The 16,001-nt window shown below is 42.8% G+C and overlaps 1 protein-coding gene across 1 annotated transcript; it reads right to left on the bottom strand.

The window, feature by feature from the left end:
* Positions 1 to 5,724: 5,724 nt before the first annotated feature.
* Positions 5,725 to 9,500, bottom strand: Srsf6 (serine and arginine rich splicing factor 6). The gene is made up of 6 exons (XM_005327131.5): positions 9,212 to 9,500; positions 8,834 to 8,982; positions 7,442 to 7,566; positions 7,107 to 7,315; positions 6,810 to 6,893; positions 5,725 to 6,695 (listed from the first exon to the last, which is right to left on the bottom strand). Exons 1-6 carry the CDS (start codon positions 9,316 to 9,318, stop codon positions 6,341 to 6,343), a joined length of 1,029 nt encoding a protein of 342 aa, XP_005327188.1. The 5' UTR covers positions 9,319 to 9,500; the 3' UTR covers positions 5,725 to 6,340.
* Positions 9,501 to 16,001: the final 6,501 nt, after the last annotated feature.

The following is a 16,001-nucleotide window of genomic DNA, read 5'->3' as shown; positions in this document are numbered from 1 at the left end:
ATGCAACTTACTTTTTCTTATATATTCCTCTTATACAAATGATGTCTCTGCTTTCCCATTCTGGCCTTGGGCTAGGGGAATTCCTTGCTTTCAGAGTAATGGAGCTCAAGCTGATACCACCATGGTTTTCTCCTTAGCAAGTCTTTCTCATATCCTTGCTGACTGGCTCCCTCCTGAAGCCCCCTCCAAAACCTTTTTCTAGACTTAAGATAGTTTCCCAGAGAAAGCTCTTCCTGCTGTGATGACGCATGCCTGTAATCCCAGTGACTAGAGAGGCTGAGGCAGAAGGATCTCAAGTTCGTGGCCATTGGCAATTTAGTGAGCTGGTTCATCTCAAAATAAATAAAAAAGGGCTGGGGGTGTAGGTCTATGGTAAAGCCACAAATAAAACACTTAAGATATCACCACCAGTAAATTCCACAGTAGATATTTTGACAAAGCTGTGGGCATTAAATAGACTCTAGTTATCCCCTCACAAACTATTAATTACAAAGGAGAAAAGTGACTTTACAGTGACCCAGATTATTACTATAAGTCACTGGATATGATAAATCAAAGTCTCATTCTTGAGGCATTCCTGTGGACAATGCAATCATGTAGATACATGAGACAAACCCAAATCAACAGACACTCTCAGCCCTCCATCTATGGGTTCCACATTTGCAGATTGTTATTATTCCCTCAGTAAGTAACTAGGTCATGTGTTAATGCTAGGAGATTTTGTTGTGTCATACTTTAAAACTATGACAGTTACATCACTAGGTGATACTATCTTCTGGACCAGTGAGATATGTGCGGCACATGGTTGACTAAAATGTGCAATGCACAACTGTGGTAGCACAGAATTTACAATCTAGAGAGGATTTAAAGCACACAGGAAGATGTGTGTATGTATGAAAATACTATGACATTTGAGCTGGACATGGTGGCATAGGCCTGAAATCCCAAAGAGGTAGACTATCAAGTTTAAGGTCAGCCTCAATAACATGGCAAGACCCTTAGCAACTTACCAAGACCCTCTCAAAATAATAAAGAGAACTGGGAATGTAGCTCAGTGGTAGAGTGCCCTTGAATTCAATCCAAAGTACCAAAAAAAAAAAAAAAAGACACAGTCCCCCCCACACCCCCTAGCACACACAGAAAACCCCCAAACCACCAAAAAACACACAAAAATAATGCCATCTGGCGTTTTGAAATCTGAGGCAGTATCCTGAAACCAATTCTCCAAATACTTGCATTTCATTGTATGTACGACACACCATCACAACCACACTCCCAGCCTCACACCTCCATGGTACATATATACCTCACAGAGGCCACCACACCAGGCTACGTGCTACTCTCACTCTTCACTCTCTAGGGTGCCAGTGGTGGGCTATCCCTCTGGATCCTCTTATTGCTTCTCTTAAGCAAGGAAAGCCTGATCCCAGCATCCTGTCCTCATGGGTTGCTCTTGGCCCCTGCCTGGCTGTCTGGCCATGTGTTCTGCTCCATACTGGCAGAATTTATTCCAGGACCCCCAACAGTAACAGTTCCAACAGATGACCTGCTATTACTTGGGCAGACTCCCATGGGCATATCCTAACCCCAGAGGAAACCAAAAGACAATAATACTTTTGAGTAAAGGAACACAATGTTTTCTACTTCCAGATGCCTCAGTAAGAAAATCATGTAAATAAAAAATGAGGCTGACGCAGGAAGACCCCAAACTTGAGGTCAGCCTGGCACTAAGACTATCTTAAAATAGATGCTGGCCTTGAACTTAATTGTCCCGTCTTGCTAGGATTATAGGTATACACCATTACACCTGGCCAAACTTTTTTCAGCCTTCTTTAACCTACTTTTGCTTGGTATTGGGGACGGAACCCAGGGGTGCTCTACCTGTGCAACATCCCCAGCCCTTTTTAAAATTTTTTATTTTTCAGAGGATCTTAGTAAGTCAGAGGCTGGCTTTTAATTCGTCATCTCCCTGCCTCAGTCTCCCAAGTTGCTAAAATTAAAGGCATGGACCACAGTCCCTGTTTAACTGGACTTTATTTTTTTTTTTAAAGAGAGAGTGACAGAGGGACAGAGAGAGAATTTTAACATTTATTTATTTTTTCTTAGTTTTTGGCGGACACAACATCTTTGTTGGTATGTGGTGCTGCTGAGGATCGAACCCGGGCCGCACGCATGCTAGGCGAGCGCGCTACCGCTTGAGCCACATCCCAGCCCTTAACTGGACTTTTAAGGAGAGCTTTTAATAGAGGAATTGAAGATGATATAGGCACTGAACTTTTAGAGTTGTTAGGAACTGAAATCAAGATTTTAAATGCTGCCTTTACTTAACCTTGTTGTACTGTATACTCTTAAAAATACCTCTACAATAGGGGTAAAAATATGTAAGTAATTGAACATAAGACAATAGAGCTTCTTAATGTAACCTTTAATATTAAATAGCATTTTGACTTTTGTAAGCTAAAACAAGCTGTGATGAACTTAGGGGAATGTGAATTCTTTTAGATATGCATTAAGCATCTTCAGGAGGTGTAAGAACTAGTGATCCTAACCTTCCTTCAAGCAGTCAATAGTGGACTTCACCTTTTTTCTTTTGATTTTAGAATCATAACTCCTTTCTATTGAAAAAGAATTAATCCCTTTAATAAGTGTTGGTCTGAGAGTGCTGTTTTTGGGACTACTGCATAAGAGCAACTTAGTATTTAAAAGAACAATTGTACAACTGTCCCAACTTGTCCTTTTTAGCAAATTGAAGCACACATTGTTAGGGACATTAAACACACACCTTTATTCAAGATGTGGTCACTGACAGAAAGATTATTAACGATAGTGTTGTTTCATGACCTGTTTAAAAACACATGTTATTAGAGCCCCCACCCCCCAATTTACTTGGTGGAAACTCTTGGCTCTGAAAAATACATTGATCAGTATATTAGTTAACTATTCAGAGAACATTAGATGTCTTATACAAAAACAAGTTGCATATTACCACTTATGGTATGAATAAACTATTGTTAAAAACAAAGGACACGGGCTGGGGACGTGGCTCAAGCGGTAGCGCGCTCGCCTGACATGCGTGCGGCCCGGGTTCGATCCTCAGCACCACATACCAACAAAGATGTTGTGTCTGCCGAGAACTAAAAAATAAATATTAAAGTTCTCTCTCTCACTCTTTTAAAAAAATATTAAAAAAAAAAAAACAAAAAAAAACAAAGGACACACGTGGCCACAGAAGTCTGAACTGACACTGTTAACTGTGACTAAGTAGACTGGGGAATCAAACCTAGGGCCTCACACGTGCTAGACTGCAAGTACTGTCCATATATCTTTTATATGAAAGAATTTAAGAAAATGAAACATTCCATAACAGGATCCATTCCTACATATCTGAAACTGAATAATATAATCACAGCAAGTTGGATTCTAAAACCAAGGTTAAGCAATGGAAACATAGTATTGCAGCATAAACTGCCTAAATTTAGTGTGTCAAGTCCAGAATTAAGGAAGTTAGGTTAAGAATTTAGGAAATTATTGAAGTTTCCTAGTTTATTTGAGAAGCTGCTGGAAAATGTTCAAACCACGAAAATAAAAATGAGTGAATTTTATGTGAGAACAAAGTCAAAAATAAAAAAAGGATAGCAATACACATTTATTGTGGTACTGGTTCTAAGTATTTTCATACATTATGTTTTCATCTTCCCACTTCATAAAGTTTTATCCCTAGATGACATATTCTCAAATGGTTTCAGAAGAACTGAAACAATTCTTTTTCTTATTCGGGAATGGCTAGTGCCAACTCCAATGTAAAATCTCACTCAAGAATTTGGTGTTAAGTGGTAATACACAATAAATTCCAAACAAGTTTTTCCCTCAGTAAGCATTTTATTGAGTTAACATAAAATACGTTAACAAAATGGAAAAAGATACCAAGATGAAAGGTGGTAACACAGGAAGAGTGGGAACATAAAAGCTGGAGTAGTTAGGACTCAAACTGGCCATGAAGGCACTAATGGCATATCAAGAAACACTATCAAAAAAGAAAGGGGACTCAAGATGTTCCTCATTCTTTTTTGCCATCAGGTCAATACTCCATCTAGCCACTGGTAATTGTACAGCACACTGCTGCCCTTCAGATCTTGCTCACTGGGAAGCGGGAACTAAATATTTTACACTAGTCAACTCTGTATTCTGAAATAGGCCAACGTTGTATCCAATGACTTGGATCTATAGATATATATAATTAGATTTTTAAATAAATTGGTCTTTCACATTACTAGAAAGATTTTATGGGTGTAGGCATTTACTGATACAATTACCCATTTACTGGGGCAGCTTAACAATGACGTCAAATATGCCTCTTACCATGTGATGTCACAATAACAACAGAAAGCCCAGCTGAAGATGTTGCATACTTTTAGAAAGCCAAAATTCACTGTAATATCGTTCCCCCCCTCCTTTTAAAAGGCTGTGGTTCAAAAGCTTTTATGTTCTTTCCCTGGAAACAAGAGAACTTTGGTCAAAGCCAATTCGTAAGAATCATTACTTCTGTTCTTTGAATAGGCAAAATAATGAACTATAATTAGACACCATTTCCTTCTCTTAAATTCTGAAGTTTATATTTAAAAATAAACCCATTTCTTATAAACATTTAAACAAACAAACTATCAAGAAAACATATTGGAAGCAGCAAACCTTATGGGCCACTATATTTCCAAAGTTAGGTTTTTAAACAGGAAGTCTAAATTCCTTACAGATGAAGATTTTTTCTTATTACCAAGTACTCTCAGCTTTTCTGACACCTAGATCCTTGACTCAATTTTTCCCTCAGCCTCATTTTAGTAAATGTCCTCTGGGTTTTTAATTCTCCAAACCAATCCCAGAATATCATGCTCAGTCACAATCCTGGTACCTTTACACAGTGACAGCTCCCTAAGAAGGTATTAAACCTGAGTCAATTCATCTACATCTTGACTTAAGTGGATGTTAATAAGTATTTTTAAAATGAAATTACATAAAAGTATCCGAACAAAGGGATATAAGATAACTCACTTTTGACCTGCAATCTCAACTTATTAGCCTTATGAATGTATGGATTAATTGCTAACCCAGTACAAATTTGCAATATTATAGTTTGGTTTACACAGTACTGTACTTCATTCATAATAAAGTACTATTAGTTTTTGAGTTTGCCCATTTTTCAAACCAACCACAGAGAAGTATAAAAATTTACAAGAATGAACCAACCAATTACCACATAACCCCAACAAAACTACAAAGGGGACTGATAGCTGGGATTTTATTTGCCAACAATCTGTTAAGCAACTGACCTTATCAAAAGATCTGCTAAGTACCTGTTAAATGTTATCTTTCCGCAGAAAATGCAGTATATGCCTATCCTCTTTGAACGATACACTAAATTTCTATTCAGATAAAGGCTACTTCCATTTTTACATAACATTAAAGACCACTGAACCATACTCTTAACTACACTAATCTCATTAACCACCTCCAGAGCATGGGATCACTAACTAAAGTTCCCAAGCCCTAAGAGCTATTTCCTATATAATCCAGTCAAATCATAAGTTCGAAAACAGTCTATTTAAAAACTCATTAATTCAGGCAAAATTGTATTATAGATTGACTACAAAATATCTTTTTTATTTTTAACCCAACTTGTTAGAGGGGCAGATAAAGACTTTGGCAAATTTGATTAACAGCACAAAATAATGTTATCCAAACTGAATAATTTATTGCTGGTCTGAGGCTTGCCTTGTTTTACACTTTAGTAGAATTTTACACTGTTTCCACAAATAGCAGATATCAACATTAAAGGAATTTGATAGTGACCTATTCAATAAGGCAATCATCTTGGTAGCAAACTTTTATTTAAATCTCACATAACTCAAGCTTTATAAAAAGCCAACATAATTCAAAATTGGATTCTCCCTCTAAAGCCTTAAGTATCCAAAGCTTGAAACGGTTAATTTTAAAATAAGCAAACAAATGAAACAACAAAAAAAAAACCCCTGCAGCAGATCCTGCTGAAAATACTTAAAAAAAAAATCTAAATGAGCTTAATCTTTACAAAAGTTATTTTAGCTCAAAAGCTATAAAATCAAAGTTATCTTAATTCTACAAAGAAGGGAGAGGGTCTTTGACTTCATGCCACCATTTTAGAACCTCATCTTTTTCATCAAATTTGGCCACAAATCAAATTTTTGTGTGCTCCTGCTCTCAGGAGATTCCTCTTGCAGAAGAGGCCAAGTATAAACATGGAAGAGTAACTGCCTAAGCAAGTAGGAAAGTGTTCCATAATAGTGTGCAAAGAATGTAGAGTTCTAGGTTAATCTCTGGAACTTGATCTGGACCTTGACCTTGAGCGAGATCTAGAACGGGATCTTGAAGTAGCTCTTTTTGGTGGAGGGGACACAGAACGAGCCTTTGAGGGTGGAACAGGAAGGGGTGAATTGGAACGAGACTGGCTCCTTGATCTGGATTTTGACTTTATATCACCTTTTCCATTTTCTTTGGGGGACCGAGATCGAGACCTGCTTCGGGACTTTTCATACTCATCCTTAGATCTGCTTCGAGAATGTGAATGGGAACCCCGATCAGACTTGGGCTTAGATTTGCTTTTTGATCTAGATTTCCTGCCTTTTGATCGAGAACGTGATCGACCTTTGCTCCGTGACCTGGATCTGGACAAGAAAAGGCAGATTTTTTTTTCAGTTATCGGGTCAGAACATACACATACTCCATGAAGAAGTATAATTATATTTAGGGGGAAAAAATCCTAATACCACAGTATTTACCGGGAGCGACTTTTTGAGACACTTCGAGATCTACTGCGGCTGCTCCTGCGACTCCTACTTCGTGACCTCCTTCTTGATCGTGACCTGTAAAACAATGAATATTAATCTCAAGGATATTTGTGCCACTCGGCAGAAGCAACAATAGAGTGCTTACTATAAAACTAACCTCATTAACAAAACATCTAGAAAAGAACAAGGAGACACAACCAAATAAAACCTATCTTAAGTTCAATTAAGCAACAACTGAAAATGACTCAAGTACCCCTTTTCCAGCCCACTACATGTCTTTCAAGTTACCTAGATCTGCTTCCAGAATAAGACCTCCTATGGCTTGCTCGTGGCTTATCTTCAATAAGTCTAATATTCCTGCCATTTATCTCTGTACCATCCAGTTTATCCAAAGCACGCTTCATGTCAGAGTAGGAGCGAAATTCAATTACACCTTCATTTGTACGTTCTTTGTGAGCATCTGCATATGTTACTTCACCTGCTTGCCGCATGAAATCCTGAAACAATAAGACTTATCAGACTCACAAGCTGGGCATGCTGGTTTTAGTTCTCAGAAAAAAAGGTACCAAAAGGGCCTACCTTTTAAGAATTAATCAAATCTCAACTCAAATTATAGGACATACCTTTAAATCTTGCCAACTGCAACGACTAGAAAGATTTTCTACAATAAGCCTGTACTCTGTACGAACAGGAGGTCCATATTTGTCTCTGCCAGAGGTTCTCCGACTGCTGTATCCACCTCCACCACCTTTATCACATGAAGGGAACAATTAGTTGCTTTGCAATGATAGGGATGCATAATGTTTTTGAAAGTTAGTACAAACATATCAACTTTTATTTACTGGAGTAGGACTTTGCTATTATACTGCTAAACCTTCGATACATTTGTGATTTGCCATAAATTAAATTAAGGGCAAGTCAAATAGACTAAATCCAACTAAACCTCTCCTACAATCTGTTAGAGAGTGACTGCTCCTTTATTCAATTTACCTCGCTAAGTTTTATTTTACAGAACATTGTAAAATATAAAACTTAACTGATTACATGCATTTCTACATTTTACAAAAATTTTTACTAGTTACACTAAGTACTTACATCACAGTGTGAGGTTTTTGGTGGTGGTTTGGCCACAAAACACGCAAGGTAACAGTCACCTAGTTCAGATTAACCAGTTTTGTCTAACCCTTGGAATCCTCACCATCACCCTGCGTCTAATGGCAAAAGGCTGCTGTCGTCATGGCTTCCGGTAAGGTCAGCCAAAGGGTCATAGGGCAAGGGTCACACAATGTATGGAAAAGCCAAGGCCAATCAGGAAAGGCAGTCATCTTAGCCTCAGTGGACACAGCCTCAGCCCCATTGGTCACTTTCAAATTGAAACATCAAGGACTTGTTAAAAAGTTTGAATTCAACATGCAACAATTTCAACATCAAACATTTAACATAACCAAAAATCCCCCCAACCTCCTCCCAATAACATGCCCCAAATAGTTTAAGTACAGCATAAAGCTTATTTAGATTTACTCTGTGGTACAATACCACAATACTTTAAAATAGTATTTTCTTTGCCCCCCACCAACTTTACTAGCTCTTCAGATCTACACCTCAAGCTCCTCCCCTTTCCCCACCCCCTACCCCACCTCCACCCCAGCCTGTCCTGTCCCCAAGCTTCCACATTTCTATCTAATGCACTAACTAATAAGCAAGAGGCATACGAGAAATACAGTCATCCCTTGCTTCCAAAGTGGGCAGAACCCACGATAGCGCCAAGGAGGGCCCAGCAGAAGCCACCCCCTCCCAACTTGGCCAAAACCGAATACCCAGACCCAATCCCCGCGCTCCGGTGTCCCATGGTTGCCCCGGGCAGGGGTGGAGGCAGCGGGACCCAGGGACAGCCGGGTCAAACGACTCCCGGCCCCCGCACCTGCCCGGGCTGGGAGGCCCAACCCCGCCCACCCTAGTGCCTGCGCCCGCCCCCCAGGTCCCAAAGGCGCGGAGCGCGCGGGGGCGGGACTCACTGCGGCTTCCGTAGCTGTAGCCGTCGCGATCGCGGCGCGGGCCCCGGGCGTGCTCCACGATCACGCGCTCGCCGCAGAGCTCCTTGCCGTTCAGCTCATAAACGGCGTCGTCGGCGTCGCGGGAGTCCTCGAACTCCACGAAGCCGTACCTGAGTGGGGGGGGGCGCGGGCCAAGCACCGGCGGGGTCGTCGTTAGCCGGTGTCGCGCACGTGCGCGCACCCGCGATCCCCGCGCGCACCCGTGGCGCCGCGCCGCCGCCATCTTGGAGGCTCTGCCACGCGGCGCCGCGGCCTTGGCCGCCTTCTCTCTCGGACAGCCCCAGCCGCCACTAGGCCCAGGGCGTTGGGCACAAACGCGGGCGCCCAGGCCCGACTCACCCATTTTTGAGGTCTACTTCGAGGAGGCGGCCATAGCCGCTGAAAAAGCGCTGGATGTCCTTCTCCCGGACGTTGTAGCTCAGGCGTCCTATGTAGACGCGAGGCATGTCCGTGGTGGGCGAGGTCCCGAAGGCTGGCTGTCGGACGGCGGACAGCAAGGCAGTAGCCGCGGTGCGGGTGCGGGGACGGCGAGGGCCCGAACACGCGCCTCACACCGCAGCGGCGGCCGAGTCCAGCCACACAATGGTGTGCGTGCGCGCCAGAGCTACGCTATATGGGCGGCTGGGGGCGGGGCCGGCGCGTGACGTCAATGCGCAGCACGCACCCTCCCGTGTTGAGCCCCGCACTCGGGAGTGACTTGCGGGTACCCTGCACGCGACGTGTCCGTGGAGTGTGACCTTGCTTTCAAGTTTTTCTCCAGTACTCCCACCCGGCTCTGTAAACATTATATCCTGTGGTCTAGCCGCGTATTTGTCTTCTCATTTGCGCTTTTTAATAAACTTCCCCTCAGTATTCTCGACCACGAGAACCTTCCATTTTTATTGGCTCTGGAGGTTGTCATAATAAGTCACTCTGGTCTCTGATTGGTCGGTTAAAACGAGGCTGCGCATTTCCTCCACGGATTGGTTCACGCCCACTTGGCTGGGGTAGTGGTCTCGCACACAGTTGGCTCGCCCCCTTCGCTGAGTCCGTAGTTTGTGCTTAGTCTCGGGAGTCCTGTTGCGAGCGCTCTGCCCTTCCAAGTTCAGTGCCTTGGGGACTTCACAGCTTCCCACGCCTTCCTGCACCTGTCCTCCATGGCTTTTCTTTGGAGCACCGGCAGCGTGTAGATTGGAGTGTGTTGGAATCTGGCACTCGCTGCAGTGGCTCACAAAGGGAGCATGACCAAGGACCCTGGCACTAAAGGACTGTCCCACAGCAATGAGCTCTTTCTCCTATTTGGAGAGTCTGTGGAACCAAATCTAAATTTTCCTCCATTGGTTTGGAAGGCATTTTATTGATGGCAGAAATAAACATTTGTGAGGTTATCAATAGAGATGCCATTTAAAACTGCAGAGCTAGATAAGCACAAAGTAGTTTTCCTGTAGAGAGCAGAAGTCCCATAACTATACCCTGGAGTACTAGGAAGGGAGACTGAACAAGGAATGACTGCAAGTCACAAAAAAACCAGGAGAGCACAATGTCACAGAAGCTAAGAGAAAAATAGGCTATCGCTGAGATAATACAGGTCTTAGGTATTTGTGCATCCCCGCTGTTTTTGAGTCACGCAGTGTCAATATTCTTCAGCCTCTAGTTGAAAATGGGTGAATTTGTCCGCAGGGGACATCTGGCAGAGTCTGGAAGCATTGTTGGTTGTCATTGTTGGGGGAGGCAAGTTAATACAGTCATCTGGCCGGGTGGGGAACACCTGTAATCCCAACAACTTGGAGACTAAAGCAGGAGGTTTGCAAGTTCAAGGAAGCCAGAGCAATGTAGGGACACCCTGTCTCAAAATAAAAAGAGCTACAAATTTAGTTCAGTGAGAAAGTACCCTTAGGTTCAATCCTATACTGTCAAAATAAACAAAAAAGCTTAACAACAACAAACCCTGCCACCAGTCTGGTGGGTAGAGGTCAACCTTAAAATTAAATAAATAAGAAATATAGATTTAAAACAAATTTTAAATACTTATAGAGTATAATTGGGGAGATGAGGCTTCAACAATGTTATAATACTTTTGTACTCATCAAATTGTCAACATTTAAAAATTTGTGAAAATTAATTATTTGCAAGAGGTAAACTGGAAAACTACCCTCATAGTGTTATGCTTGAATTCGGGACCCCCAAAGACCACCAGAGACCCAAGATCGATGTAAGCAGCAAAGAGGTGTTTATTGCGAGCTAGCTCGGTCCTCTGCCCCCGTGCACACACAGCAACTGGTGATGCTGAGAGGCCCTGAGCCCAGGGTTTGCAGCAGTTTTATACATTCTTTGGAGAGGGCAGGGACTTCACATGCATCATAGCAAATCATCACACACCGCAGGAATATCAAATAACAACTCTAAAATATAATTAGCACATTCACTGGCGGGAACAAGTTGGGTAGGAGTGATTGGTCAGTACAAAAGGGGTATTCATTTGAACTGATTGGTTTAAACCAAGAGGGGTGTTCGTGCTAAACTACATGGTTTCCCAACATGTTATCAACCACCATAAACTACTGGGAGGGTCATCTGGCATCCCAGGTATTTCCCTGTCTCATGCTGATTGGTGGCTGCTAGGGGGCTGCTAGGGATCCCCACCTAGCCTGACTGAGTCAGGGACACCTGGTGCAGCAGATCTCTCCTGTTATTTGTAGGTTAACAACTCAGCAGGGTGGGAATGTGCTTAGGAGTGCTCTGTGGGTCTTTCCAAGGACTAAGGTCATGTCCCTTCCTTGGACAGGCTTTGCTCTGAGATAGAGGCTGGTTTTTCAATAGTGCGCATGGGGCTGAACATTAATTATTTTAACTTTTTTAAAATGGTACTTGGGATTGAAGGGGGAGGGGGCGCTTTAACGCTGAGCTACATCATACATCTCCAGTCCTTTCTTTCTTTCTTTCTTTTTCTTTTCTTTCTTTCTTTTTTTTTTTTTTTGGTGCTGGGGATCAACACAGGGCCTTTGTGCTTGCAAGGCAAGCATTCTACCAACTGAACCATATCCTCAGCCCCTCCAGTCCTTTCTATACATCTGTTTAATGTTTTGTGCTGCAGGGTCTTGCTAGATTGCTGAGATTGACCTTGAATTTGTAATCCTTGGATCATCTGCCTCTCAGCCTCCTGCATCTCTGGGATTGTGGTCATACACCACCACCTAGCTGAACATTCCTTTTGAAAAGGAACTGGAATAGGACTTCTTAAAGAATACATGTGGAAGTATTGCTGCCTCTCACCTTGCTCATTTGCCCTAAAAGAAGGATGCCCCCACAAATATCCTCTTTTTACCTCTCCTTCCCAGAGTTGAATAGTTACTCTGAACAAAATCGAAATAAACAAGCAAACAAAAAAACCCCACATAATGCTGCAGTCTGGCTGGGAACAATTCAGGAGCCACTTATCAAGCAGAAACCAACTTTATTTTTAGAACACACACACCATACTGTAAGCTCTTCAGGAATTCCCTCAGAGCCCAACTGCCATCATGGGCTTCCCACAAGCCTCTCAAAACCCCCCTTCCTCCCTCTCTTGAGGCTGATTGGCTGGGTCCCATGGGCGGAACCAAAAGAGTCCCCCAATGAGCAGCTCCGTGGTCTGAAAGGGCGGGGAAACAGCCCAATGAGCATCACCCCAGAGGAGCCAATCAGCTGGCAGCTGGAAGTTTGCTGGGACCATGGTGAGCCAGTCAGCTGGAAGTGTGCTGGGGCCCCTTTGGCTGTGGCTCTCAACAACACAACACCAAAAAACTCATTAGCAATAGAAAAGGACCTCATCATTAAGCCGGTGGTAGACCATCAACATTCTGTGGAGTCCTGCGGATAATCTAACTGTTGATAATTTTGAAGAACAAATCAAGGAGGAGTGATTGCAACACAGGAGCTTATTTCTTTAAACATCTACAATTGCAGTTGATAAAGAGCATTCCATCACTGCTCATTTTAAAATCATGCAGGTAACTGCTGGAATCTGTCAGGATTAATCTGATGAGATTAATGATGTGTTAATCTCATCTCATCCCAAAGACTATTATTCACATCAAATTCCTAATGACCCAGATTGTAAAAGAGTCTCAGGTTCATAATGCTTGTGGGTTTCAATCCAGTGCGTACTCTTTCTTACACAAGTTAGCTGGAAGCCAAAGAGATTTTCAAATCACCTTGTTTTCCAAAACAAGGAAATGTTCTACTTTCTTACGTCTGAGAAAAATCTAGCATCCCAGCAGCTGTCATTATGAATGGATCTTGGGAGATCATGGCATCTGAGAAGACTAACTTTAGGTGTCAACCTGACTGAATTAAGGGATACCTAGATCACTGGTAAAGCACTATTTGGGTGTGTCTGTAAGAGTGTTTCTACAAGAAATGGACATTGGAATCAGTGGATTGAGTAAGGAAGATTCGCTCTCACCCAGTTTTGGCAGGTACCATTCAATTGGCCAAAGGTCTGGATAGAACAAAATACAAGAAAGGTGAATTTGCTCTTTTTCTTGCAGCTGGGACAACCCTCTTTCTCTGCCCTTGAGTATTAGGACTTTGTGATTTTGGACTCTCGGGATTACACCAGTGATCTCTCCCATTCTCAGGCCAGTGTCCTTAGACTGAGTCACACCACTGGCTTCCCTAGTTCGGAGGCCTTCCCCTAATAAGTTGTGAAAGAGATGTCTAGCCTGCAAAAGCCTGAAATATTGACTAGCTGGCTTTGTGTGTGTGTGTGCGCGCGCGCGCGCGTGCATGCCCGCGCACACTACTGGATATTGAATCCAGGGTTGCTCTACCACTGAGACACATCCCCATCCTTTTTTATTTTTCATGTTGAGATGGTCTCAGTTTGTTCCTGAGGCTGGCTTTGAACTTGCAATCGTCCTACCTCAGCCTCCCAAGCTGCTGGTATTACAGGTGTGTGCTGCTGTGCCCAGGAAGAAATCTGTTTTAATATATTCACGAACCCATTTTTGTATACAACAGATACCTCAAATCTTAAAAACCCCAACTACTTATTTATCTATTTATTGTGCTGGGGTTTGAACCAGGGCCTAGGGGTGCTAATCATGGGCTCTGCCACTAAGTTGCATCGACAACTCCAACCCTTTCTGTGACTGTCTTTGTGGGCTGGCTTTGTGGTTGATTTTGAACAGCAGTGGGGACAGGTCCCACACAGCCACATCCCCTGATTCTCTCACTGCCTTCCTACCCCTCTTCCTCCCAGTAGCTTCTTCCTTGAAAGTGTGCCCTCCCTCCCCCCAGGGCCTTTTTGCTGAACAGTTAACTGTTTCTGGAACTTTATTTCTCTATGGTTTGTTCCCTCACTTCCTTCTGGTTTCTGTGCAAAGGTATCACAGGGCCTCCTCTAACCATTCATATAAAACTGTATCTCTCCTCTGCATCCTCTTGCCCCGTGCTATTTTTTCTTGTAGAACTTTTTATCCCTCGACATGTATGTATTAACTCTGTCCCCCACCCCGCAGGACATTGGCTTCAGTAAAGCAGAGATGTTGCCTTGTCTTTTCTCTTCTTTATCCCTGACACTTAGAAAAGCTCCAGACACACGTGAGGCCACGTGGGAGTGTCCCTTCTGGAGTTGTTCCCAGTACCAGCATGAGAGCCTTCTCTGCTCATGGGCTCCTGGGACCAGCTGGTGGGATGAGCTTTTCTGCTTTCTGCTTCCCACCTGCCTTTAGTGCTGCCTAGACACACCACCCCTTGAGGGCCTAGAGGAGTTCAGGGATGTCTTCTTCAGCACCACTTTGCCTCCATCAAAATTTAACAAATCAGAAAAATCTGGTGTGGTTAGGGAGCCACCAAAACACTCATATGTTGTTAATCAAATGGTTGCAATTGCTTTGGAAATCTGCTCAGTAGTTGCTACTGATGTTGCTAAAGCCGCAAGCTGGTCATATCTACCATGTGAACTCACACTTCCGTACCCAACAGAAATGTGCTCATCAGCCTGCAGAAGAAATGTACCAGGCATCTGGACGTGGTGGTACGTGCCTGTAATTCCAGTGGCTTTGGAGGCTGAGGCAGGAGGATCACAAGTTGAGAGGTAGCCTCAGTAACTTAGTGAGGCCCTAAGTAATTTAGCAAGACCCTATCTCAAAAAAAAAAAAAAAAAAAAAAAAAAGACTGGGATGTGGCCCAATGGTTAAGCATCCCTGGGATCAATTCCCAGTACCAAAAAAAAAAAAAAAAAAAAAAAAAAAAAAAAAGAAAGAAAGAAAGAAAGAAATGAACCAGATATTCAGAGCAGTATTATATTCAATAGCCCATAAGCTATGTGGACATAACTCAGATGCCACCCACAGCAGAATGGAGGAAAGAATTGTGGTGTATTGACACCATGCAGTGCTCACAGCAGAATATGAACCACAATGCAAAATCGGCAAGTGATAGAGAGAGGAGACCAAAAGGAATCTGACAGCACGAGTTCATGTATGTACAGCTAAAGAACAAGCAAAACTGATGGATGGTGCTAGAAGTCAGAGCACATCTTACCCTTGACTGGGTGGGGGAGGAGTGACTAGAAGAAGCCTCAAGGGGCTTTGAGGATCCTGGTTGCATTTCCTTTCTGGAGCTGAGTGCTGGTTATACAGGTGTGCTTTGCTTATGAAAATTCATTGATTGATGTACTTATGATTTGTACATTTTGCTGTATGCATGTTTTTCTGCACTAGAAAATTAAAACAAAAAAAGGTAATAAATCTCTCAAGAAAAATTACTACTTATTTGACTTGTAGCTCCCTGGGTTGTACTGGGGACTATATCTCCATTAGGACTTGATTTATAGTCCTTGCCCATGAGTTTCACCTGGTCTGAATCAATCAGTTGTTTAGGTGGTTTTGTTGGTGATGGAGATGGGGGTGTTTTGTGTTCCCATTAGAGGCTAGGAAGCCCTCCATGATGTGGAAGGTGTGGCTTGGTCGCCACCTTGTGGCTATCAATATGATTGCAGTAGTAATAAATAACATGGGTCTCAAGAAAGCTCAGAGATGAAGGTCTTTGAAAGTTGCGATTCTTGTAGTTGTCAAACCCCTTATTCACCCAGAAATTTTCTGTACCTTATTTGCCCATCTTCCCTGATGGGAGAGTTCACTGTCTTAGGAGGCAGCCAAGTTTA

The sequence above is a fragment of the Ictidomys tridecemlineatus genome, chromosome 5 (genome assembly GCF_052094955.1).
Source record: "Ictidomys tridecemlineatus isolate mIctTri1 chromosome 5, mIctTri1.hap1, whole genome shotgun sequence".
Taxonomy (NCBI): domain Eukaryota; kingdom Metazoa; phylum Chordata; class Mammalia; order Rodentia; family Sciuridae; genus Ictidomys; species Ictidomys tridecemlineatus.
Note: the sequence above shows the minus strand (reverse complement) of the source record. Positions and strands in the feature narration are given on the sequence as shown.

Excerpts from the sequence above, each read along its gene's own strand:
- Srsf6 (XM_005327131.5), bottom strand. The coding sequence starts at position 9,318 with ATGCCTCGCGTCTACATAGGACGCCTGAGCTACAACGTCCGGGAGAAG. Across the intron at positions 8,983-9,211 it reads GAAGTAGACCTCAAAAATGG|GTACGGCTTCGTGGAGTTCG; the intron begins GTGAGTCGGGCC and ends CCCCCCACTCAG. Across the intron at positions 6,894-7,106 it reads TATTCTGGAAGCAGATCTAG|GTCACGATCAAGAAGGAGGT; the intron begins GTAACTTGAAAG and ends ATTGTTTTACAG.